Source organism: Aspergillus ibericus (genome assembly GCF_003184845.1).
Source record: "Aspergillus ibericus CBS 121593 unplaced genomic scaffold BO80scaffold_17, whole genome shotgun sequence".
In the NCBI taxonomy this organism is placed as follows: domain Eukaryota; kingdom Fungi; phylum Ascomycota; class Eurotiomycetes; order Eurotiales; family Aspergillaceae; genus Aspergillus; species Aspergillus ibericus.
Window position 1 is genome coordinate 408,507 of NW_020292115.1, and position 26,453 is coordinate 434,959.

Sequence of the window (26,453 nt, forward strand, 5' to 3'; positions counted from 1 at the left end):
TATATTTTTATTAATTTTTTTTAGAGTGTAGGTTCGAATCCCAGTTATATTAAAATAAAAATCTTTTTTTATAAATATTTATCTTTATTATATAAATTTTAGGATAAATATAATAATATATTTATTATTATTTATATTTTATTAATTTATATTAAATTTTTAAAGTATTTTATTTTAAAAAATTTACTTCAACATTGCTTATATATATATATATATATATAAATAAATAGATAGATACTATATTTTGGTTTTATTATAGTAACATGAATTTTTAATATTTTAATTTATAATTAAATTATATAATTCTTTATATGATTTATTATCTTTTATCCCCCAGGCCGCGAGGATTCAATAAAAAATTAAATTTTAATAAATATTTGAATAAATTGAATAAATTGAATAAATTGAATAAATTGAATAAATTGAATAAATTGAATAAATTGAATAAATTGAATAAATTGAATAAATATATATAATTATATAATCATGATTATATAATATATTAATATTTAAAATTATGCAAACAGTTCGGATCGGTTTATCCGGTTAAATTCAATAAATTAAGAACTGAACCTCTTGTCTTGGCGGGGCGGTTTATGAATTATTAAACTGAACTGTTTTTTCTTAGTAGTGTAGTTTTAAACCGACCTGTTTACCTAGTATTGTGGTTTTAAACCGACCCATTTAGCTAAACAGTGCGGTTTATAAAACTTAATAAAACCGCACCGAAAACCCAACAGTTCGGGGAACCGACCCGACAAAAAACCGAACCGGGCCATCACTAACTTTTATAATAGCTAATAATATTAGTTTTATATTCTATTAAAATAATAAATTAATTAATATTAATATTTAGTTTTTAATATATAGCTAGTATCTAATCTTTAGTAAAAATATTCTTTCTATTACTAAATAAAGATAGATTAGGGATTTTCATTATTTTTTTAAACTTAAAGATAGTTATACTTTAAAAAGTAGTTAAAGTCTAATAAATAACTTATATTATAAAAATATCTTATTTTTTAATAATATCATTCTATTTTTAGATAAGAATAGTTATCTCTTAGTTCTAATAATTTTATTATTAAGGAAATTATCTCTTTTAGTCTCTAAATTATTAAAAATCTTTAGAAAAATTTTAAAAGTCTACTTTAGATCTTTCTTATATTAGATATTAAACTTAGTTTAATTAAACCTATTTTCCCAGTCTAGTTCATCAGGTAATATTATAGAAAGTTATTAATTATTTTTAGAACTAAGAATCTAGTTATTTTCTCTAGCTATATTATTTATTTAATTAGTTAAATAGATCTTTTTTAGCCATTAGGCAATACTAAAAATATAGAATAAAAATTATTAATGGCTTAACAGGAACTAGCTGTATATAATAATAAAAAAATAAAAAATAAAACTTAAAATTATAAAATATTTATTTAATATAATAAAATAAGGTTATATTAGTGCTAACTACTCTAGAATTTTAAGTATAAAGAGAAAAAAAATAAGAAATATTATAGATGCTCGCTTGAAAAAAATAATAGTAAATAATAATAAAATAAATAAAATAAATATAGTTACATGCTTTTAAACAGAGCCGCCGTCACATTAAGTAATTAAAAATAAAAGATTAGAATATAATAAAATCTATTTATTAAAATAGAAGATTTATTAATTAGATAAAATACTAACTACTGTAACGGCGGCTCTGTTCAGCGGCTCTGTTTAGAAGCACGTGACTATGTTTGTTTTGTTTGTTTTGCTATCATTTGCTGTTGTTTTCTTTAAGCAAGCGCCCACAACACTTCTTGTTTTCCTTTTTCCCTCCTTACGCTTAAAGTTCTAGAGTAGTTAGCACCAATACGACCTCATTTTGTTGTGTTGAACGGCCGTCTCAATTACTAAATATATAAGATTCTATTAATAATAACAAAAGTAACCTATATCTATAAGATAGATTGATCCTTGTAAGATCAGTAGTCTAATATTAAAAAATATTATTTTATAAAAGATAAAAAGATTTAGAACTATTATTGATAATTTTATAACTTCTATAACTACTCTAGTATATTATCTTAAGGACCTTATTCCCACTAACTAAACTATTATACTACTAAACGTCAGTCAGGCCAGTGCTGATAAGATAAGGCCTTAATCTGGACTATTCTATCATACTACTTATAAAATTCTCATATTTTATATTTTGATTAATTAGAATTTTTTAAATAACTTTCTATATAGATTACAGTAATTAAAAATAATAAATTTATATTGGATTATAAAATTAATAATATTCCTCTAACTAAAGATAGTTAGATTTTAATAAAAAATAATATAATAATAGTTCCACTTATATTATATAATATCTATATTATATTATTTATTCTATTCATTTTACTACTATTAATATTATTTTTTTAAATAAATATTTATATTTCCTTTAACTTTCTTCTTTTCTCTTCATGCTTAAAGTTCTAAAGTAGTTAGTACTAATATAACCTCATTTTATGTTAAACAGCCATCTCAATAACTACCAATTCTTTTAAAATTATAATATAGATTTAAGAATATATTTATCCTTAATTTAGTTTATATGGTCTGCTACGTAGATTTTAATAATTAATAATTATAATTTAAAATAAAATAAATGATATAATAATTAAATTTATAATAATTAATGTTGGCTGGAGTCCTACCTGAGTTTGCTGGTATTTAGTCTACTGTACAGTCTACTAAGCGCCTGCAGGTACCTTTTAGCCGAGCGGTCAGACTTCTGTTAATTAATAATTTTACTAGTATTATAGCTTAATTTATATATACATTTTTTGAAATTTTTATTTTAATTTTTCTTAAATTCAATTATGTTCTAGATCCGGAAGAATTTAGAAAAATATACCAAAAAATTTATTAATAAAATAATAATACTAATAAAGATAATGCATAAAACCATAATATTAGTACAATATAAAGTTAAAGAATAAGAATATAATTAAGAACTATGAGTCTATGGTTTAATCTTAAAAACTAAATAAATAGATATTGATTAAGCTATTAAGTCATATATCTAATATAAAACTATTAAAAAACAACAATTTTCATAATTTTTTAATATTTAAATAATTTAAATAACTTTGATCCCTACTGTAAAAAGAAGTAGTAAAAAATAAAAAAGTAACTAGATTTATTATAATAGGTAATTATTATAATCTTTTTAATATGTCCCATTGTATAGAAACTGTTAATTGTTTCATAACCTAGCATGTAAACACTACCCAGTTTTTAACAGTCAATGCTGACGACGTGAGCTACTACTATGATGTAATACATAGATTATATTAACTGATGACAACTAGATAGACATCATGTGCTTGGTGTGAGGGGTCATCCGGGTAATATGATGTCGTAATCACCTGCATCTGCCGGTGCTTAACCAGAAACAAAGGACTATCCATTCTACCTTCTCTTTAGCCCACTATTTTCGGGGAAGCACACGTTGCTCTATAGTGCTTATGACTCTTCAACCTAGATTCGTGGGACAGAAGTTGCTGGCTGCGACTTCCCAGCAGCCGCAGCATACGCTTGAACTCTGTATGCTAAGTTGGACACTGACATTGTATACCCGCTAACTGACCATTGCTGGTAATCCTAGACATTGACTATGTCTGCCCTGTCAGCTTTCCTAGCACCCTGTCCGGCAGGGGGTTACTAAACTGTTTACCTCTAGTTCTCTGCGAAGCTGTTTAACACGTTTTACACATCAGTGAAGCCAGTTATTATACAAAAATACCAACAAAAACTTCAGGTCATCTTTCGTCAGCATATCCAGCCTTGGCACCCATCATCGACTCTGACGCATGAAGCTGGCGCAGCTGTTCTGAAGATAGCTCCAGACAAATTCTGGGAATTCAGCGCTGCATTGTTCAGTCACCAAAAAGAATTCTTTGATGTTAGTGTTGTCAATGAGACGCGTAATGATACATATCAGAGACTCGCGAAGATCGCTGCAACTGTTGGTGTGGACGAGCATGAGATGATCGATTTATTGAGAATCAGCGAGGCCATTGGTGATGGACAGTTAAATTCCGGTAACAAGGTGACCAATGATATCAAGTTGATGGTCAAGGTGCGTCACCGAGTGAGATCGTTACATCATTGCAATCTAATATGAGATACAGTCGAATCGTATTATTGGCGTTCATGTCTCCCCGACTGTATATTTCAATGTAAGGTACCCCATTATTAATCTCAGGTGAGATAGTTCACTGATTCCACTGGTTAGGGCGTTGAAGAACCAAATATCAGCAGCAGCTTCACGGCCACACAGTGGGAGCAATGGTTGGCCATGAATGTGGCTTAAGACATTGTGCTAGAAGGAATTTGTATGATAACATGGAATGGAGAATCAAGTCCAGATGATAATAATGAGGCAGTCTGTGGTAGGGAAGGAGAACATCTCATTTCGAAACTCGAAGCTTCTTTGAAAAAGCATCTGGATGCATAATTCAAACGGATTTTTTGATTGCAAGACTCTTGATCTGTGGCTGTTGCTGTTTTTTCTTTATCGTATTAATACGCGCAAGAGTAACATGGGCAACTCTAACCTCTGATAATATTCCGTCTGACTATTTACTGCGATACTGGAGGTTGATAGTTCAGGGGGCGCCTGTGGGCATTGATCAGCAGCCGAAGGTGGAAGATGACCCTTTATCCTTACTTAAAGAGAAGGATATGTGGTTCTGGTTCGTGCACTTCATAATGTTCCCAACCCAAGCTCTGATAATCAGGGTTAGACCTCTTGGACTTGCACGGCAGATGAAGTTCTTACTTGTGTGATTCCAAGCGCTCGCCACTCGTCCTCCCACAGCAACTTCAATGTTCCTTTTGAACTGTCAAAATAGTCGGGCGGAATTTTTTTCAGCATATTTTTGGGAAGTTGAACATGTCGGTATTCGAATTGATCGTCCGAGTATCTGGTCGTCGTAAGGTCAGGAGGCTCCAGAGGCCTCTAAAGGATCCAGCTAATGCGTGACATACCTAGCTGAATAATGAATAGAATCAATGAATTCTTCGAGTCTTTCCCGTTCGGATTCTAGCAAAGGGCGGGGCTTTTTATTCCTTCTGCTCAGATCGATGTCCATCTGGAAAAGCGGGGGTAGCGGGGCGGAGACTATGGGGATCACTAAGGTCTGATCGCTGTTAGAAGGAAGCGTTAAACTGACAATGGGATGCTGCAAGTGCTGAGACTGAGGAACAGGCCGTGCTTGACCAAAGACTGAACAGACAATCATGAGTAGATAGTTCTTTGATTGCAGGTTGAGAAAGCAAGTGGGTGGCTGGAATTCAAATCCCAACAAGGCACAACACACCTTTGTATTGAGTATCTTTGGCACCTTTCTTGTTTGAAGAAGAAAAACCGAGTTTCAGTACAACACAGGCTTTGAGGCATGAATTGGAGCCGACTTGCTTTGAAAGTGTAGAAAGGACCGAGCCTCTATCAGGATGTTCCAGCGACCCTCCAGCTGTTTAGCATACTAGTGGAGTAGCTACCCGCTTCAGTGCCTAAGGTATCAACGAAAGGAAATTCGAACTCCATCTGAGCAGGTAGATACATTGGGTTCTTATGCTCAACTAGCCTAGCGACGAGATTACTTCAATCAATTTAGAAATACTAGAGGGAATACCTTCATCTGAATACACTGGCTACAGGTTAATGGATCCTTCTGAATCTTACTTGTCATCTCAGTTTTAGAATTCTCGCGAAGGATCGTCACATTAGCCTTTCTATAAGAACAGGCTGAAATTCTCTCACAAAGCTTTGCTCTGCGATACTAATTGCAAATGCTTGTATACTGACAAATTGTACGAAGCACGACTTTAGCTGTTGGGTCCTAGGAATAGAGGAGTAAGCTATCTATAGATAGGTAAAAAATGCATCCTAGCTACTCCGTACTAGTAGGAAGTTGAATGATTATATAAGGAAGCTAACAGCCAACCAGGGCCCTTCATTGAGTTTACCTCAGCCGAGGGCGCCAAAGAGGGAACTTGAATTAGACTAGAAGGGGACGGGAAAAAAAAGGAAAATGAAAATGGCAAAGTGGGTTCCTTTTTTTTTCATCCAAATTTTAACCGCTCCCACCTCAACGCCTGGGGCAAAATTTATTTAGTCTTCCCTTCCTCCAACGTTCGTCTTGCCTTTTGGCTTCGTTTCAATTTTTTCATCCCATACTTTCGAGACCCCTATTTTTGTCAAAATGGCCGACGAAGTTTACGAAGGTGCCATCGGCATCGATCTTGGTGAGTCTTATCTGCAATGTGCTGCTATGAATTGTGATTGACGAAAATTTAGGAACCACCTACTCCTGTGTGGCCAACTACGAGGGTACCAATGTAGAGATCAGTATGTTATTACTCCTGCTCTAGATTCGCTACCAGTGCACTTATTTTGTTCAGTTGCCAACGAGCAGGGTAGCTACACTACCCCGTCCTTCGTTTCTTTCACCGACAAGGAACGCTTGATCGGTGAAGCCGCGAAGAACCAAGCCGCTATGAACCCGACGAACACGATCTTTGACATCAAGTAAGCCTAGTTGTTGGCCGTGGCCTTCCGTCAGACTTTGTGAACGGCTTTTTAATTGAATTCAGGCGTCTCATCGGTCGTCGTTTCGAGGACCCCATCGTTAAGAAGGACGTTGAGTCATGGCCTTTCAAGGTCGTTGACCAGGGTGGAAACCCGGTCGTGGAGGTGGAGTACCTGGGTGAAACCAAGACTTTTAGCCCCCAAGAGATCTCCTCCATGGTCCTGATGAAGGTACTAATCACCTCCCGCTCGGCTCGTTGGCTTGCATACTAAATAGTCTGCTCTAGATGAAAGAGGTTGCGGAGACCAAGCTGGGTAAGAAGGTTGAGAAGGCCGTGATCACTGTGCCTGCTTACTTCAACGACAACCAGCGACAGGCCACCAAGGATGCTGGTGCTATTGCTGGTCTCAATGTGCTCCGTATCATCAACGAGCCAACGGCTGCTGCCATTGCCTATGGCCTTGGCTCTGGCAAATCTGATAAGGAACGTAATGTCCTCATCTACGATCTAGGTGGTGGTACTTTCGATGTGTCTCTCCTCAACATTCAAGGAGGCGTCTTCACTGTCAAGGCTACTGCTGGAGATACTCACCTTGGTGGACAAGACTTCGATACCAACCTCCTGGACCACTTCAAGAAGGAGTTCCAACGTAAGACTGGCAAGGATCTTTCCGGTGATGCGAGGGCACTTCGTCGTCTGAGAACCGCCTGTGAGCGTGCCAAGCGTACTTTGTCCAATGCAACCCAGACAACTGTTGAGATTGACTCTCTGTTCGATGGTGAGGACTTCAACTCTTCTGTTACTCGTGCCCGTTTCGAGGACCTCAACGCCAAGTCTTTCTCCGGCACCCTGGAGCCCGTTCAGCAGGTTCTCAAGGATTCGGGACTTGAGAAGAGCCAGGTCGATGAAATCGTGCTTGTTGGTGGTTCAACCCGTATCCCCCGTATCCAGAAGCTGCTCAGCGACTTCTTCGACGGCAAGAAGCTCGAGAAGGTGAGTGGCCTGTCCACGTTAGATGAAGCGAACTGGGCTAATATACATACAAGAGCATCAACCCTGATGAGGCTGTTGCCTACGGTGCCGCCGTCCAGGCTGGTATTTTGTCTGGAAAGGCCTCTTCGGCTGAAACCCAGGACCTTCTGCTGCTCGATGTTGTTCCCTTGTCTCTCGGTGTTGCTATGGAGGGTAACATCTTTGCTCCTGTTGTGGCCCGCGGTCAGACCGTTCCCACAATCAAGAAGCGTACTTTCACCACCGTTGTGGACAACCAGACGACCGTGCAGTTCCCTGTTTACCAGGGTGAGCGTACCAACTGCGCTGACAACACCTCCCTTGGCGAGTTCACCCTCGCCCCTATCCCGCCCATGAGAGCTGGAGAGGCTGCCCTAGAGGTTGTCTTCGAGGTCGACGTCAACGGTATCCTCAAGGTTACTGCGACCGAGAAGTCCTCCGGCCGTAGTGCCAACATCACCATCTCCAACGCCGTTGGCAAGCTTTCCACGACTGAAATTGAGCAGATGATCGATGGTGAGTCTAATTACCTATTTTGCGACAGCCGTGGCTAACTTAACATCTTTGTCTAGATGCCGCGAAGTTCAAGTCTAGCGATGAGGCTTTCACCAAGAAGTTCGAGTCCCGTCAACAGCTCGAGTCTTATATCTCGCGTGTCGAGGAAATCATCTCCGACCCCACTATGTCCCTGAAGCTTAAGCGTGGCAACAAGGAGAAGATTGAGTCCGCTCTCAGCGATGCCATGGCTCAGCTTGAGATTGAGGATTCTACTCCCGAGGACCTTAAGAAGAAGGAGCTTGCTCTTAAGAGGCTGATTACCAAGGCCATGGCCACCCGGTAAACTAATCTCTGTCCGCTTATTTTGGTCCTACGCGCGGCATCATAATTGCCCTTGCCTTATCATTATTTCCCCTTCCAGTTTCTACTATCGGATTTGCGCAGAGTGGCCAATTCTCTTGCTTCGCCTTGGATTTGAGACCGTTACGTCGTCTACGGAACCCTTTTTAGATGAGGCGTGTTTATTCATGACCGGGTACAAAATTGCGAAAAGTATTTCACGAAATCTATTTAGATGAACTCGTTTTTTTTGGCATTATGACGTTGAGCCTCCCATCGTGTGAATGTAGGGGTATACATGGTTCGACTTGATGGGGCTGACTCGTATCTTCATCAATCTCCATTCTAGTGCAGAAGCAGGTTAAATTATTTTGTATTTTGCTATAACCATCCTAGTCGGTCAAATTTCATACCCATTTCCTTCACTGTCTTGGTTGAAGCATCGGTATATACTGTATCTGGATCTATGCGGCGTAACTTGCAGTCCGTAGCTTCCGGGCAATTCACTCCGCATTCATCCGTTCACCTTCAAACTACCACCGGCAGTGAATCGAGAGCAGTACTACATTCTACAGATTAAGACGAACACCAGACCAAATTAAAACCCAGAAAGACGCCCAAAGAACGCAAATTACAGGAAATGCAGCGCCCTGCAGTGGTCACCGTTCTTAGCTGCATCCGTGGTAGGCCTGTATTCCCTGGATTTCGACCGATTTTGATGTCCGAGCATCAAAATCCGCACTGGTCCCAGCAACGGCCAGCAGCCTCATATAAGAACAGAAGCTTTTCCATTTCACCCTTTTTATTCAAAAAAAAGGAGAGGACCAAAGCCACCCCTGGTACAAATTCTGAAAAGCTCTTGTCAAAGCCAGGAGCCGCGTTCGAAGATCCTCATGATCTTTCCCAGCTGCATGATGGTGTAGCAGCTGCTCTGTCTCGACTCAAAGACGACCTCTCCAAATTGCGTGTAGGGGGGCGATTCGATACTCGATCGATTGAGAACCTTCGCGTGCAGCTGAGTAAAGGTATTAAGGAGTCTGTGAAGCTAGGCGATCTCGCCCAGATAATTCCCAAGGGTGGACGGATGGTGACCATCCTAGCCTCCGAAGAAGATGTAAGTCTCTAATACCTCCCTTCATTTTTGCTCTTATAGAGCGCCTTAATTTCTTTACTTGTTCTGCTCTAACGTGGACTGATTGTATAGCACGTGAAACCGATCATATCGTCAATCGTTTCTTCTAGTCTTTCCTTAACTCCGCAGCCTGACCCCCATAACGCTCTTCAACTCAACATCACGATTCCCCCACCTACGAAAGAATCTCGGGAACAGACGATCATCATTGCGAAGGCAGCAATGGACAAGGCAGCAGGTGCTATTCGTGATTCACGCGGTGCTGTACACAAACGTCTTCAGGACTTGCAGAAAAAGAAGATTGCGCGACCGGATGATGTTCGGAAAGCGCAGGAACAGATGGAAAAGCTTACAGAAAAAGGGCAAAAGGATGCGAGGGAATTATTTGAGGCCACAAAGAAGACTATGGAACGAGCGTAGTGGGAAGGCAGGTTACTGAATCGTGTTGCATAGAGCATAAATTATATAATCATAGCCACGGGTTTTGTAGATGGATAAAATCAGCAGCATTTTGTGAGCCATTGGCTAGTGATACGGGGGTAAGGGTACAGAAAAAGAGAAATCATGGAAAAGACAGGAGTAGAGGTACATAGTGACAGTACTGTACAATAGGATTTAAGATACCGGAGTCTCAGGTACGTTTCGTAGGGCGACTGGATGCTAAAAGCGAATCCAACTTTGCAATAAATGCAGAGCTCTTCCCAACCGTCTGATACGTCGCATTATTTCTGAGGTTTTCCGAGACTTTGTCAAGGACCGAAAGCTTGTCCTCCCGTTTGGCTTCTGGCTTGGGATAAATGCCCTTCACAACCAACCCGACAAGTGTATTCTGGTCCTTTGCGTTGATTGGGCTGAAGTTGACATGATCTGGATCTACAAGATCGCCTTTCTGCTGAGAAATCTTGTCCGCACGCTTTTGGGAGAGCATGTTGGCCTCAGAGATCGCCTCAGACTTTTCTTGCTCACTAGAAAAGTGGACATATTTCCCCTGGTATAGCCGCCTACCCAGCTCATATGAGGGTACATAACCATTGGGAAAGCGATCGCTGAATAATGACAGCTTTTCGACAACTCCGGCGGTATGAGCGCGGATGTTGGTAGGAAAAGAGGGCCATGTCTCCCTCAACGATGGCAACGAAACCGAATGGGGAGCGTAGCGGACAGGTTTGGGTTGTGCCTGCTCCGTAAGTTCTCGAAACACAGCGTTGATCGCGGCTTCATGATACAGTTCGTCGGATACCTCCTCGGGCTCCTGCAAGTCCTGAGAGCGGCCTTGTCTCCTGTCTTTGGATGCGATTTTGGTCTTCGTAGCCGCTCTGGGGCTTCGAGCAAATGCTGGCCGGCCATTCCGAGGTGATCGAGCTCTAGGACCTTTGATAATTGCTGGTTGGCCAGCGGCTCGGGACGCGGCTAAGGACCTTGCATCAACTATCCGTCGTGGGCGAGGCCGATCGGCATTGGCGTTTCTAAAGGTCAAGTTCGCAGGAGGAATACCGTCTCTTCTTGTTCCACGAGCAGCTATTGCGATCAGTAACTGGTAAAGGCAGATAGAGAAACACAGTAAGATGGCTTGTCCAGATTCTGAGGCAGAAACTTCACAAGGATAAAGAGGGAAAGCAAGAGGCATGAGAATCTGGGATGGAAGACTAAGATGTAGCGCTTACTGGGCTCGATCGTGTTGTCTTTTGCCTGGGATCGAGTAGCCGAAAACCGGCGGATCAGAGACAGAGGACCCCCTACTATCCTCAGACGCTCGCGGTGTAAGAGCATGGTCCAATGTTGTAGCATAATTGTTGGTGGGGATTCAAAGGTTTGGTTAAGATTGAGCCTAAAAATGTTCATCACCGAGTGCTGCAAAATCACGTGGTGCCCACCAATTTGGCGTAGCCAACTATCAAGTCCCAGTTATATTTCCCCGGAGGCTATCGTCCCTACCAATTGCCTTTATTTATAGCTTCTAGATAAGACCACAAACATGCTACGCCGCAAACCTACTGCCATAGCCATAACTTCCGAGGACCTTGTTGCCTTCGAAGAAACCCGCCTCCGCAAGCTTTCGAAAGAAAATTATACCCAGGGCCATGCCAGCACCAGCGCCCATGTCAATCTTGACCCCAGCGACGAGCTAAAACCATTGCCAGGAGATAAGGCAAGGATTGTTCGCTCACGAGAAGAGCGAATCGGCATCAACCGACGCACCTGAGGTCTAAGCTCCCATGCCTGGCTTTCTCCGCATATCAATTAAACACGGTGTCTTGGAGGTCTGTTTTAATTCCTGACATATTATACAGCCGCCGCCTTGGTTACCCAAGTCAACTGATCGCCTTTTTACCCAGATAGGAGTGGTTCTGAATACTTTACCAGATAAAGTCTGGGTTATCGTTGCATGTTTTACATTGACACCACACTAATGACTCATGCGCCATGATATTGTAGCTTGCCAGGAAAATTCTGCTTGAATTAGCTTTAATACAGCGAATATGCTTGGCAATCAAGCCATCATAAGTAACAAAGCCACCTTGTACGGGTTGCAGCTCGTTATAATCCGAGAAAAAACTAAGTATAGTCTAAAATTCTGCTACTCATTGAATTACCCACTTCTTAGAGTTTATTGGAGATTTTAAAAAGTATTTATATTTAATATAAAGTACTGTACAAATATAATATTATCTTAGAGCAGATTGTGACAGTAAGTTATGAATAAAAGGTGCCTATATTTTTGGTGAACACCACCTTTATAAGTATTTCATATGTATATAACCGATATACAATTATATATCTTATAATTTATAGTATATGCAATGTTCAAACGAGTAACCTAAAAAATTTAAAATTAGTAGACTAATAATCATATATGGATTCTATTTTTTTTTCCCTTTTTGCTAAGGAGCTGTTTACATGTAATATAGTGACATCCATTTAACACCTCTGGAGCATTTCTGTGATAGGATCTACTTGTCAGGGTAGAAGGCCTGTCGACTAGGTAAGGAACTAGCCACCAAACGCGTAGGATTCCACTGATAATGACAAAGGTAGCCTATATCCAAGAGATAGACTGATCCTTGAGGGATCAGTATTCTAACACTGAGGGACGTCGCCTTATAGAAAACGGGGAGGTTTCGAACCGCCACCGATGACCTCACGACCTCTATGACCACCCGTCTGTCACCCCAAGGACCTTGATCCCGATAGCTAGGCTATTCTTAAGCTATCCTATCACAATTTCTCTTCTACTATAACAGCGGTTATTGACATTAGTGTCATCTCCCGGCACGTCGCTCTCAAGCAAGGTCTTTGGTGACCATGGGGCCTATGATATAATAAGTATTTGGCTAGCACTCTGGGAATTGCCCCGTAGGAGAATGGCCGGCTGCTCAATCGCCAGGGGTGCCTTAGCCCAGTGTTCTTTGGAATCTCCAGAACGACTCTTCTGCTATACCTGTATTGATAAGCCTGACTTAATCAAACTGTCACATATCAATGAATAATGATCTAGATACTATTTCCCAGATTTTAAAAGTATTCTTGGCCCAACTGACAGGCTTCTTGTCACGGTGCAACCTCCCAAGCCGGGAAGAGAGGAATACTGCTAAGACTCACCGCCCCACACGTGACCCCAGACACAGTTAAAAGCCACTTACCCTCTGAGCCCTGTTCGTAGCTTTGAGCTACATCTTGTCTATCATCCTATATATAGCTTGACTAGTAGCTAGCTCAGTATCTAGTTAAAATCTTAATTATTATTATTATTTGAGTCCTGCCTACCTACTAGAATCTATTATTCTATTATCTCTATCTATCTATATTTTGATACTACATAGTTCCTTTCTTAAGATAGTAGGTTTATGAAATGACCGCTATTCTATAATTTTTAATTAATCTTAGTAAATCTAATAAATTAGTTTAATATGTTTCTGAATACTCTAGAAAATAGTATAATTATTATAAATATATCTTTATCTTTGCTATGGAGGTCGCTGGTAAATAAAACTATTTATAATAAGATTTTAATATATAAAATATAGTAACCGCGTATTAAATCTAATAAATTATAAAAATTAATTACTAGATAGTTAGTACTTTAGTTATTAAAAAGATTACTATTAAAAAAAAGATTAAGTTTTAGTTAAGTATACTAAAGCTATATAAGTTATTATACTAATAGTTAATACTCCTGTTCTAACTCTAGAACTTATTATTAAAAAATCTATAGCTTTTCTAATAAAAGTAACTATATTAATTAATCTTAAATTTTTTATTTTTATTTTTTTTCTAAATAACTACTTAATCTTAATAAATTTAAAAATAATTATTTAAATTTAGACCACTTCACCTCCTAGATCAAGATAAAAATAAATATTAATTATAATTATTATATTACTATCTCTATTTATAAAGCTTATATAACTAGCCAATTAGGTAAGATTTTTTATATCTAGATCTAATTTTTTATAAAAAATAATAACTGTATCTTAAATAATTTTATAGATATTTTAAATATATTTAAATATATTTTTAAAAATTTTAATTGCGCCTGTAATACCCAGTAGAAATTATATTATTTATAATAAAAAAATTATAAATTTATTATATATTTTACTAAATTTAAGAGATTTATTTATAAGATCTACCTATATCTTAATTCTCTAATAACTATTCTAGAGAATAGTATTAATTAAAAGCTTAATATTATATTCTTAAATAATATATTTTTAAAAAAAGATTATTATAACCTAGCTTAGTTCCTGTAGAATCTAGATAACTACTAGTTAAGATATAAATCTAATCTCTAAAACTATTTATAGAGATTAATTAATATTTAATATATTATATCTATAATTATTAGAAAAATTTTATAAAAATCTTCTATAGGAGCTTTTAACTAAAGATTAATTACTCTAAATTATAATTCTATAGATTTATTATTTATTTATTATCTTTTTCCACGCCCTAAAACTATCTGGAAGAAAAGAGAAAAATACTTTTATTATAATTTTAATTAATATTTAATCTATAATTATCTTAAATCTAATATCTTAGTCTAATGAACTAGTTATATATCTTATTTATTTTTATTAAGATAGATCTAATTTTTTTTTATTATTAATTATTACTTATACAAACCAAACCTTTAATAAAAAAAATCTTAAATTTATTTAATTTAGGATCTTTTATACTAGTCTTATAATTAAGAATAATAATATTACTAGAATAACTATATTTTCTTAACCCTAGTGAATAGTTAAAAGGATTATATCTAATTTAAGCTATTATTAAAAAAATATTACTCTATATATTTATATTATCTTTAATATTACTATTAAAAAGTTTCCTATTAAGGAGGAGCTCTAAAGGACTAATTTAATAATTATATTTATTATATTAAATCTTAATAATTAAAGAATTATTATATATATAATATTCAACACTAGCTGCTTAATATTATATATTATAAATAAAAATTAAATAAAAATTTATTATTTATTTCTATATTTCTTAAAGCATCCTAAATTTATTATAAGATTTAATAATTAAGAGAATAAGACTGGAATAATTATCTATTATATTTATATAATTTTAAAAATTTATAATTATATAGAAAAAGATATCTTATTCCTAATTATCTAATTAATTTATTTTTTAATTATATTTAATCTATCCTGGCTGAAGGCCCATAACTTCTAAATAAATTTTATTAAATATATTATTTAATTTACTAACCTGTATTATCACTAGTATTATAATATATTTATTTATTTAATTAAAATCTATATTTTATATAATATTTTAATATATATTTATTTAATATATATTACACCTTCTCTATCCCTGAAGAACTGGAATATATAATTAATTTTTATTATAATTTATATAATTTATATATACTAAAATTATCTAATATGTACTATTATTATAGACTAGATTAATATTATTTTATAATTTATTTTTAGTATTGAAGACCCTACACTACTAAATAAATTTAAAAATTTTATAGATATCTTCTCGCCTAAGGAAACAGAGAAACTTTTTTTTATTATAATTATAATTATATTATTATCCTAAAAAAGAGAAGGACTTCCTTATTTAGTTTTTTATATAATATATTTTAAAATAAATTATAAACCCTCCATGAATAACTATTTAAAAATTTAAAGAAAAATTTTATTTATTTAAGCTTATTATCCGCTGTCTTACTAGTCCTATTTATTAAAAAATCTAAAGGAAGGCTTAGATTCTATATAAACTATTATATTTTAAATATAATTTTTATTAAAAACTACTACCTACTTCTACTTATAAAAAAAACCTTAAATAATCTAAAAAAAATATATTATTTTACTAAAATTAATATTATCAATATCTTTAATAATATTTAAATTATTAAAAAATAGAAGTAATTAATAGTATTCCGCACCCACCTTAACCTATATAAATTATTAGTAATATTATTTAAATTAATAAGAGTCTTAACTATTTTTTAATACTATATTAATAATATATTTTGAGATTATTTAAATATCTTTTATATAGCGTACTTGGATAATATCCTAATCTATAACTATAATTAAATAAAATATATAGAGTATATTTAACTAGTCTTTATAAAACTATATAAAATTAAATTCTTTATTAAAATATTAAAATATAAATTTATTATTCCTAAGACTAAGTTTCTGAGTCTAATCATAGACCGTAATAGATTCTATATAAATCTAAAAAAAATTAAAACTATTATTAAATAATTTATTCTAGCCTGCGTGATAAATATATAAGTTTTTTTAAAATTTAATAATTTTTACTATTATTTTATCTATAATTTTTTTAAAATTTATTACTTCTTTTGTATAACTTATAAAAAAAAATATTCTTTTTATTTAGATTTTTATATATTAAAATATCTTAAATTATTTAAAAAAAATTTTTATAAAAGTCCCAATACTCTAACTATTTAATTAGACTTGAGAAATAATATTAGAAACTAATATCTTAGATTATATTTCTACCAGAGTTTTATCCTAGTATAGTAAAGATAAATTATTATATTTTATAGTTTTTTTCTCTAAGAAGTACTTTCTAATTAAATATAATTATTAAATCTATAATAAAAAATTACTTGTAATTATTTACTGCTTTAAAAAATAATATTTTAAATTTAAAAAAACTTTATCTCTAATCTAGATTATTATTAACTATTATAATCTAAAATATTTTATATTAATTAAACTCCTAAACCACCGTTAAGCTTGATAGTTAGAATTTTTATTCTATTTTAACTTTAAAATTATATATTAATCTAAGTATTATAGAACTAAGCCTGATAGCCTAACTAAGAGATTAAAAAATCTCTTAAAAAAAAGATGAATAATTACTGTACCAAAGCCAAACTATATTAAAATAAAAAAAATCTAAGCTTTATTTATTTACTTATTTAAATTAAGGAAGACCCTGAACCCGGAACAACTAAAAAAATCCTAGATTTAATAAATATAGAATATTCTTAAATCCTAAATAACTATTTATATAAGAAAAATTTAAGAAAGACTTTTCTAGAAATATCCTAGTTCTAATAACCTAATCTTAAAATAGTATTATCTTTAAAAATAAATAAGACTTATTATTATTACTAGAAATCTAAAATATCTTACAAGACACATATAAGAAAGATAAATAAATATAAAACATACTAAAGATATTAATAACTAGTAAAGACTGCTATCTAAATATTTTTTTAATTTTTTATAAAAGAAAAGAAGATTTATTATTCTATAAAAACTACTTCTAGATTTTTGACTACGACGATTTGAAAGTTAAATTAACTTAATTAATATATAATAAATTATTCTTAGAATATTCTAGGAAGTTTTATATATATAAATTCTTAATTTAAAAATATTATTAATCTAATCTCTACTACTATATAAAATAATAGATAAAGAATTATTATATTTATTATTATATTATCTTATTTTAAAAAATTAAATAAAATATTCTAAAACTTCTACTAGTTTCTGAGTATATTTAATAAGATATATTTATAGATTTTATTATATATCTATTTAAGAGCTAAGAATATGATACTATACTAGTAATTATTAATAAATTTATTAAAATAAAATATTTAATATTTTATAACTCTACCGCCAACACTATTAGAATAACTATAATATATATATAGTATATATAGAAGCTATATAATCTTTTTTATTCTATAATCTCTAACTAAGGCCTCTAATTTATAGCTAAATTTTAAAAGTATTTAATTTAATATTTAAATATTATTAATTAATTATTAATTATTTACTACCCCGAGACCGATAGTCAAATAGAATAGATAAATACTATATTAAAATAATATTTTTATATTTATATAAATTATTTATAAGATGACTGGAGTACCTGATTCTTTTTAATTAAATTTATTTTAAATATTATATATTTTAATATTATTAAGATTATATTATTCTTCGTTAACTATAATTTTTATTTATAAATAAGATTTAAATCCGTACCCGTCCCTAATTAATTTATTGCTAGAGATGTAGAGTAATTTACTATAAAAATATATATTATTATAAAATTTATAAGAATTAAAATAGTTATAGCCTAAGCTAAATATATAAAATAAATTAATAAGAGATACTACTCCAGCCAGAGATTTTAAAAAAACTAAAAAATCTAATTAAATATCCAATTTATTAAGATTCTATGATCTAGTAAGAAACTTGATTAGAATATTTTAAATCTATATTTAATTAAAAAATTATTAGCTCCTATATATACCGCCTAAAACTCTTATTAAATATAAAAATCTATTTAATATTTAATATAAGCTTGCTTATTCTTGCTAATAATAATTTATTATTTAGATAATATTAATTCTCTTTCTCTTATATTAAGGTTAACGGACTTAAGGAATGGAAGATTAAAGATATATTAAATTTTTTTTAGAATTACTAGAGATGAGATTATCTCTAACTAGTATATCTTATTAAATAAATAGAATATATTAATTTTATTATTAAATCTATGGAATACCTGGAGAATATCTATTAAATTATTAAGAATTTTTATTATTATTATCTATATAAATCCCGATCTTTATCTCATAGGAGCTCGGCTTAAAGAAAAAGAGAGTACTATTATAGTATAACTTTCTAAGCTAGAAAGAAAGAAATATTACTAAAACTTATTACTCCACACGTAATCTTAAATATAGTTAAAAGCTACTTACTCTCTAAGCTCTATTCATAGCTTCGAGCTATGTCTTATCTATCACTCTGTATATAGCTTGACTAGTAACCAGCTCAGTATCCAGTTAGAATCCTAGTTATTGTTATTACCTGAGTCCTGCCTACCCGCCAGAACCTGCTATCCTACCACCCCTGCCTGCCCGCACCTTGACACTTCTCTACCTTGCCAAATGAATCATTATCCACCATCACAAGTACTATGATTACTATCACATAGCGCGCAGATGTATCAGTCAATTCAACAGCCCAATAAATACTAGAAGTATACAAGTTTCATTGTTTCAAATGGGTTCGAGAGGGTGATGCCCTCTGTTACATGCGTCATGCAGAGCGCATCCAGAATGACCTGATAGTTTGAATTGTTATGACTGTGATAGAATAGTCCTGGATTAAGGCTTTATCTTATCAGTATTAGCCTAATAGATATCTTAACTCTATAATATATTATATTAAGATAATTAAAATTATAAAATTATTAACTTATAGTTATATTATCGTAGTTTATTAATCTTATATGATAAGAATAGTATAGCCAACTATCTAATTTTCTGAGAATTAGTCTTTTTCTTAATACACACAGTGGATATAAGCTATCTTATTCTGATTCTATTCTATTAATAATCAGAATATATTCTTTATCTAGTTGGCAGGCTACCTATCCTAATAATTAGATCCTATTATAACAACAAACAGGGTCCTACGCATTTGATTTATATAATTCGTACAAGGAATCGCATGTCTCCTTTCGGCACATGAACATAACTAGCATTCCCGTGGGAGCAAAATACTATAAAGGGTTGCAAAAACGGCGGAATGGCAAAGGTCCCTTCCGACATAACCGCCACAACATGTAGCTACTGATAACCACATAAAGACTCCAAAATCTTACAATCCCAATCATCTAGATATGTCGAGATGCCCTCGTCAACGTTGGCGCTTTGAAGTATTTTCTGCTCCCATATCAAGGGAATAATTCCATCGCCGTTTGAGTCCGTTTGGATCATACACACTGGCAACACTCTGTTGCCAGTCCCGTGCTGTGAACAAAACCTGCTGCCCAGTGAACTGAGCGTGTGGCACGGGAGTGGGCGCGACTGAAGCAACCTTTGATTGTTGTTCATACTGTACGGGGAAGTGTTCGGGAAGAGGTTGGACTGTTTGAGACGTATTGCTCAAGGCCATCGGGGGTGAATTCGTGGTGACAGTGGGTGTGCCAATGGAAAATGCCATATCCCATTGACTAGACGGTTGTTAGCATCAGCGGACATTTCCTTGGATATTAAATTTTGCATTGATCCTTACTTGATGATGCGAGTAGGATCCCAGCTATTTTCGTCGACTAAAGGTGTATTTGTGGTCATTGAATGAGGCGGGATTAATCCCAACGGTTGGAGCTGAGAGGAGTCGGACTTTGAGTCTTCAGTACCGGCTGATATTGGAGGGGTTACTGGATAAGTTGTATAACCCACTCTACTTTGAACGCTAGACACTTGATTTATCTGAGGCCCGTAATGAGAATCTAGTGGCGGACTTGGGTGGTATGATTCGGAAGGACTCCCATAGGGGAATGTCGGCTTCAATTCGAAAGGTCGATTCACATCGGCAGAAAATGCAAACCGTAAGGAATCAATTTGTGCTTGTAGTTCTGGCATAGGCCAAGCAGATGAACATCGCTCGAGGATGCGCATGTGTCGCGTAAAATATTCCCGTGCATCTGTGTGAAAATTTGGATCTGGAGATGTTATGGCCACCTGTCGCAAAGTTAGCTGCTCTTCAGATCCCAGAATAGGCAGTACAGGCTCACAAGGTGCAGCATTGTGCATGTGAGAATCGTGTAGATCGTGAAATTGATTCCCCTTTGCATAAAAAGTAGCCCACACAGTCCAAATCGATTCAGAATGGCTTCCTGAAGCCTACATAGGTATTTTGCAGAGGAGTAGCATAGTGCCATATGCATTTTCCAACCACCTCCTGCCGCAAAAGACTTGGAAGCAATCAATTGTGGACGATGCAACAAGATGATCCCAAGATGACAATGTGAGTGCATGTTTCCGACAAAATGCGACGGTATCCATGGTGGTGATCCATCCGGAGGGTAGTTGACTTGAAGATCCGAGGGTAAATTTTGGAGCCAATCGGTAAAGAGAGGGTTCTTTTCAACGAATTTAGGATTGGCTCCCCAATCCTTTTGCTTCTTTATCTTATGATATATGTCGGCGATAATACGAATATGGCGCGCATTTCGGACGAAATATGCATACTGTCTAGACCGATCCAGTTCAAATTGATCAAGTCCTCGGATATCCAATGTCGGATTCATATTTACTGTTTCAGGGTCGACACCGTAGTCCGAGCGACCTGCAAACCATCAGCCGACATAAACTTACAAGGAACAGATGACGTACCCTGCGGCGCCCCAATCATAACTTCAACGACCAGAAGGGCTTGCCATACTCTTGTCTGCACCAAGCATTCCACTGGATTCAAGTCGCAGGGCCTGTCTTCCGTGTGAGTATTGTTATGCTCGTGGATATCCAAGTCTTTCGCCATAGAAACAATTGTCTTGACGGTTTGCCAAGAACGGTAATAGTAACCCTTCTTTGGCCGCGACTCTCGAGCCTTCAATAGCAGAAGCAGAGCTTGTATTGTACTCAGACGAGGTTCGTCCATGAAGCTAGATTCGTGCCCTATTGAGATTATTCCACAATCAGTACACGGTGTAGTGTGCGTTTGGCCTGGAATTATAATGTCGCCTTACTGTTTGCTAAAGCGAGCCACTGTGCTCCTTGAGCTGGGTCGTCCGACAGCCTCCCTGCGCACGCGAATAGTGCCTCAAGCAGAAGCGGAGAAATTGAACTTCGTTCATGTTGCCATTGGTAGTAAAGGTGAGATCGATGAATGACAGGGACATAAGGATGTATATCATCAAAGTATATTTTGAAGTAGTTCATGACCTCGTCATCAGATGGCATAAGCTCAGGCGGAATGCGTATGGTGGAGCCAGCTCCAGTGCTCAGAGGCGGCAACTTTTCCTCTATTTCATCCTGAGTCGGAATTTCCGGTTCAGCTCTCTCTCTTCTTTGATGCCTGATATAAGGTGCTATGATTGCGTCAGTAAATCCATATTTAGGTCAGGTACCAGGGACTCATGTCTTACCGATGCCAGTCTCGTCTATCTTGAGCTCTCCCAAAACCTCGCTGAGGTTTTCGGCAGTAGATTGATCATGGTCACTGTAAAGATCACTTTCTGCGGTCCCCAGAGACTGACTTTGGTCGCTGGGGAACATCCGTGGTTGCTGATACTGATGAGGCACGGGAACCTGGGACGATCGTACGTCGTACACATTGGGTTGGCTGGAAGTGGAATGCGCAAATTGAGAAAACATCCCTATGCTGTCATTATATGGGTGCATGTTTCCCATAGTGGGTTGACCATTATCTCGAAATGATTGAGAGGTGGTAAATGGAGACAGTGCAGGTTCTGGTGCGTTTGATGCGCTTAAAGAGCTGGCAGTGTTGGGATCGACGCTTTCCGCTGCTGAATACTCGCCATCGTGTCCAATTGTAGGGGGAACGCAAACTAATTTCAAGCGAGTGCATGCTGAACATGGCCAGGTGTTCGTCGTAGCAGCGTCGCACTTGATCTTACGCTTCCTGCAGCCATTGCAAGCTCGCATTACTGGTGACAGCCACCGAGTCAGACTCAAAGAACAGAAGTCTGCTAACAGCCAGACGTACCTTTAAGTCGCTTATGTCTGTTATGTTCATCGACAAATACATAGTCTGCGCCAAGAGCCGTTAATACGTAATTTATGATACGGATTCAAGATGACGATGACGATGATGATGAGGATGATTTCCGGAGTGTATAACTCGGGCAAGCAGTGATAAAAAGATCTGGGCGGAATTCAGGAGCTCTTACTTTTCTGGCCTTCCCTCGGGGGTCCTGTCGGGGGGGCGAACGAGAAGCCTTGCATTTTGGCGTATAAAGACTGTAATAATGGATATAAGACAGCCAGAGAAAATGGACCGGGAAAGCAGGCAACAAATCCGGGATAGCTGGAAGAGGAGAGGTGAAGGAGGGGCCCGCAAGGCCTGCCTTGTGCGGATGGAATCAATATAAGATATATCCCGAATCTTCCACCGTTGTTTCAATCAGCTCGAATAGGGGCTTAACAATGGCGCAACCGCAATGTCACAACTGCGAAATATATGTCCACACTTGCCCCAGGATGGAAGGACGAGGATTAATAGGGAGTAGCTAATTGCGACCGAAAGCAAGGTTGCCAAACGAGATATCAAGCGTCGCACTCGGTAATAAGATAGGTTAACCGGCGGCAATGGAGGATGTCTTGCAGTTGCCGTACGGTAGTCTTTTGAAAACCGATACGGACGAGCGCGCTTGAGTCACAGATGCTTGTGAAAATTGGGGGTTTAACAAGATCCTAGGAGGTGGGAGCCTCAGGGTGACCGCTTTCACAAAATGTAGGCTTCAACAAGATCGGGATTGACAACAACCTCATGGATCGGCGACACGCGAGACTTGTATCTCAGCTAAAGGATGTAGTTGATAAAGCTGCGACCAAAATTACAAGATGTCAGCTATAGTTGATGACCTGAAGTTGTAGTGGGAAAAAAGGGGAAGACACAACAGTGATACATTGGGCTAAAGATGCAAAACAGAATGGCATCAAGTACGCAGCGATTGAGGGTGACAAGAGCATGACTTTCAGCATATGAGGGACATTCAAGGGCGGCGAACAAGGAAGGTTGACGTTGGAAAGACATGATAAGAGATTGGCACCATGTGAGGGGGCGTTGGAGGGAAGGAGCTAATGATACCTGATAGCCAGGAATGAATGACTTCTCACCCAGTCTACATCGTACTCCAGTAGCGTCAGTAGGTGGAACTCGCCATTGATAACTGAATATGGAGGAAGATGGACTGGATTGGCGCATCACACCCCGATGTGGAGGTCACCATCTGGATGAAGTGGGATCCGTATGTAGACAACTGGGGAATCAAAGCTGAGACAGAAAGGATGAATAACCACAAAAACAGAAGAAGCTTGGGATAAAAGCACAGTGGCAAAGAGACAAAACAATAAGAGCATCAGGGGAATCAAAAGCCCACCGATGCAATCAATGGTTCCCGAATGGAAACAGGATCTCCATACACTGGGAAGGTGCGGGAAGCTGATGCTGTCTCCTTGGCTAAGTCATCACACTCTTTGCCGCCTCATTCTCCTAGGCAGTACTCCGTAATAGATACCAGACAGGGTAGTTCGTGGTGCACGGTGATCCGAGTGATCGGTCAATAATATTGATAAGAGTGTGCGGAGGCCTGCCGCCTGGCAACGGGGGTAGATAAACACGTTTAGTTCCCTGAAATTCCCTGAAAAGCTGAAGTGGGCGAGTGGTGGAAAGGATATTTGGCCTAGGTAATAGGTAGGTATGCACCACTTTCGAGGATCGCCTCGGAAGTTTGGGGGAGGGGGGGACTTCCGCTGCGACTACTCCGTACCGCAGTGGCGCCCAAAGTTATAGCGTCCTCATGTATCTAGGCCTCATGTCCATCATTTTAAGGATGGGAAGGACGATCTCTAGTTGGGATTGGCCTTTAAAGATCTAAAGATTCTTGGCGGTATATAGTGCTCTGAACTACAGACTGCATGTTACGACTATTGATTTCCTTATGGGATATCCCTGCGCCTATTGTGCGATTAGGATCTACTTGAGTGGGCTACTGTACCCGTGGGTATATCGGACTGTGCACTCCGTACGGATAGGTTATTGCACTTTTACAATACAGAATGATATGATTCTCTGCGAGGTATCCTGAACAGCAATGCAACAAAAGCTCTTCACTGTTATACCTCTGAAGATATGCATTTCGAAGGATATGAAGGATACATGGCATAAGTCCCACAAGCCTTGGTTATACAAGGACATACTGTACATTAATTGCGAGGAAATACCCAGTCTTTGTCCGTACTACTCATGGGCATACTTTTCTTCGCTCATTACGGAGTACCGCTGAATTATATTAAATACACCTCTTACTTGGTCATGTAATTTTACCCCGAGTAGCTTTAAATGGTAGTAATCCTGTGGCAGAGTAGGAGGGGCGCGTTCGAACAAAGGCCTATAACGGACTTCTTGAGTCTACTCGTGCAGAACACCACATGAGAATGTAGTACGTGGTAGCACTCCGTACTAGCATATAAGAACCCAAAGCCGAATTTCAAGTAGGCACCAATAGTTCGCCTATACTGACCCTAAATTGATTCTCACGGCGCCCACCCATACTGACAAATCAAGTCTTGTTAACTAATTAGTCGAAGAATTACAAGTTGCATTATCTTCGGAGGAAAATTACTGATATGAAAATATTCGGTATTGTGATGGATAGTACTCCGTACTTTAAGTGTAACAATATTCAAGGCGTACTAATGTTGAATCGGTGACAGATACCATAATCGTGGCTACAGTGTAGCATAAACCCCAAGGCAGTAATTAAAATGCTGCTAAGACTCTTTGTTAGCAATGATATACTAGTGTTCCAAGTCCGAACGTGGCAAACATACTCCGTACATAGTACCAATACGAGGTACTCCGTACTGGGACTTTATTGGAAAAATGTTGTTCCTTTCCACCATTCGAAACACCCAAGGAAATATGCCGCCTTACAGCTAGATACATGATCCGCTCGGGTTCAGTTTACTCTTTCCCAATGCCTCTATATGCCTCTTCCAAGGCTTTGTGTATCTCTGTTGATAGACCGCTAGTGCATACAGAGCAAAAGACATGGATCCCGCTATGCAGAATTCGAACCCTACCATCTTAAACGTTGCAGATCTCCCCACACGACTGCATCCTGCATCATCTCGGAAATCGGGCACTTACAGAGACGGAATCCTTGCGTTAACGCTTTCCTCTCTAGCAGACCCCACTGACCTCGCTCTCAGTCCCTATGAATCCGAAGAGTCAGATGGTGATGCTGGTTTGATGGAAGAGCCGATTGATGAACAGGAGATTTACGGTAAACCGATCGGTCTCCCCGAACACATGCTTTAGGAATTACCGGGGAGTCGAGTATCTGACGGCCTCATAGATCTTGTGTCGACGATATCCGACCCGGAGCATCCCATTTCATTGGGAGCTTTGGCAGTTGTATCACTTCCTGACATTTGCATTAGACCGACACTTCCGGAAGTACCGAGTTCACTTCTTCGAACGGTGACTGTTCTCATAACTCCGACAATAACACATTGCAGTCTGGCCACGGTCATAGGCTTGGGTGTACGAGTTCGGCTTGAGCAATCGCTACCCCCGCGGTTTCGTATGGATGTGCGGATCAAAGAAGGAACGCACAGCACAGCCGATGAAGTCAATAAACAGTTAGCCGATAAAGAAAGGGTGGCTGCTGCACTAGAGAATGGGACACTAATGGGCGTCATCGCAAAGATGCTTGAAACATGCCAATGATTCGATCAACACCGCAATTCAGACATTATTCACATTCATCGTTGGCGTTTGGACTATGTCGTATGAATACGCGTCCTCAATGATGACTTGATTGGGTACTTGTGATAGTTATACAATCATATGGAAATAGCCACTTACGGCGCTTGCTGCTGCTCCTT

The 26,453-nt window shown here is 36.8% G+C and overlaps 7 protein-coding genes across 7 annotated transcripts; 4 read left to right on the forward strand and 3 right to left on the reverse strand.

The window, feature by feature from the left end:
• Positions 1–3,396: 3,396 nt before the first annotated feature.
• On the forward strand, positions 3,397–4,610 carry BO80DRAFT_405945 (DsbA family protein). Its single transcript, XM_025717740.1, has 5 exons — positions 3,397–3,585; positions 3,647–3,666; positions 3,722–4,120; positions 4,173–4,220; positions 4,277–4,610. Exons 1-5 carry the CDS (start codon positions 3,507–3,509, stop codon positions 4,352–4,354), a joined length of 624 nt encoding a protein of 207 aa, XP_025575823.1. The 5' UTR covers positions 3,397–3,506; the 3' UTR covers positions 4,355–4,610.
• A 13-nt stretch (positions 4,611–4,623) lies between these two features.
• On the reverse strand, positions 4,624–5,135 carry BO80DRAFT_354406 (cyclin-dependent protein kinase regulatory subunit CKS1; the record flags this gene model as incomplete). The annotated part of the gene is made up of 4 exons (XM_025715698.1): positions 4,624–4,660; positions 4,712–4,770; positions 4,823–4,967; positions 5,032–5,135. The coding sequence occupies 4 exons, from the start codon at positions 5,133–5,135 to the stop codon at positions 4,624–4,626; spliced, it is 345 nt and encodes a 114-aa protein (XP_025575824.1).
• A 1,024-nt stretch (positions 5,136–6,159) lies between these two features.
• hscA (putative Hsp70 chaperone (HscA)) lies at positions 6,160–8,682 on the forward strand. Its single transcript, XM_025719343.1, has 7 exons — positions 6,160–6,291; positions 6,344–6,394; positions 6,448–6,574; positions 6,640–6,805; positions 6,862–7,569; positions 7,623–8,103; positions 8,160–8,682. Exons 1-7 carry the CDS (start codon positions 6,249–6,251, stop codon positions 8,426–8,428), a joined length of 1,845 nt encoding a protein of 614 aa, XP_025575825.1. The 5' UTR covers positions 6,160–6,248; the 3' UTR covers positions 8,429–8,682.
• A 199-nt stretch (positions 8,683–8,881) lies between these two features.
• Positions 8,882–10,171, forward strand: BO80DRAFT_424698 (ribosome-recycling factor). The gene is made up of 2 exons (XM_025719344.1): positions 8,882–9,538; positions 9,629–10,171. The coding sequence occupies exons 1-2, from the start codon at positions 9,065–9,067 to the stop codon at positions 9,974–9,976; spliced, it is 822 nt and encodes a 273-aa protein (XP_025575826.1). The 5' UTR covers positions 8,882–9,064; the 3' UTR covers positions 9,977–10,171.
• A 16-nt stretch (positions 10,172–10,187) lies between these two features.
• Positions 10,188–11,657, reverse strand: BO80DRAFT_434420 (uncharacterized protein; the record flags this gene model as incomplete). The annotated part of the gene is made up of 3 exons (XM_025720871.1): positions 10,188–11,074; positions 11,221–11,384; positions 11,548–11,657. The coding sequence occupies 3 exons, from the start codon at positions 11,655–11,657 to the stop codon at positions 10,188–10,190; spliced, it is 1,161 nt and encodes a 386-aa protein (XP_025575827.1).
• Positions 11,658–19,731: 8,074 nt separating this feature from the next.
• On the reverse strand, positions 19,732–22,784 carry BO80DRAFT_354286 (Zn(II)2Cys6 transcription factor; the record flags this gene model as incomplete). Its single annotated transcript, XM_025715693.1, has 8 exons — positions 19,732–20,047; positions 20,110–20,558; positions 20,612–21,165; positions 21,213–21,494; positions 21,566–21,907; positions 21,965–22,486; positions 22,546–22,590; positions 22,730–22,784. The coding sequence occupies 8 exons, from the start codon at positions 22,782–22,784 to the stop codon at positions 19,732–19,734; spliced, it is 2,565 nt and encodes an 854-aa protein (XP_025575828.1).
• Positions 22,785–25,614: 2,830 nt separating this feature from the next.
• On the forward strand, positions 25,615–26,295 carry BO80DRAFT_354497 (iron-sulfur cluster assembly protein CIA2; the record flags this gene model as incomplete). The annotated part of the gene is made up of 2 exons (XM_025715705.1): positions 25,615–25,849; positions 25,922–26,295. 2 exons carry the CDS (start codon positions 25,615–25,617, stop codon positions 26,293–26,295), a joined length of 609 nt encoding a protein of 202 aa, XP_025575829.1.
• Between the last annotated feature and the right edge of the window lie 158 nt (positions 26,296–26,453).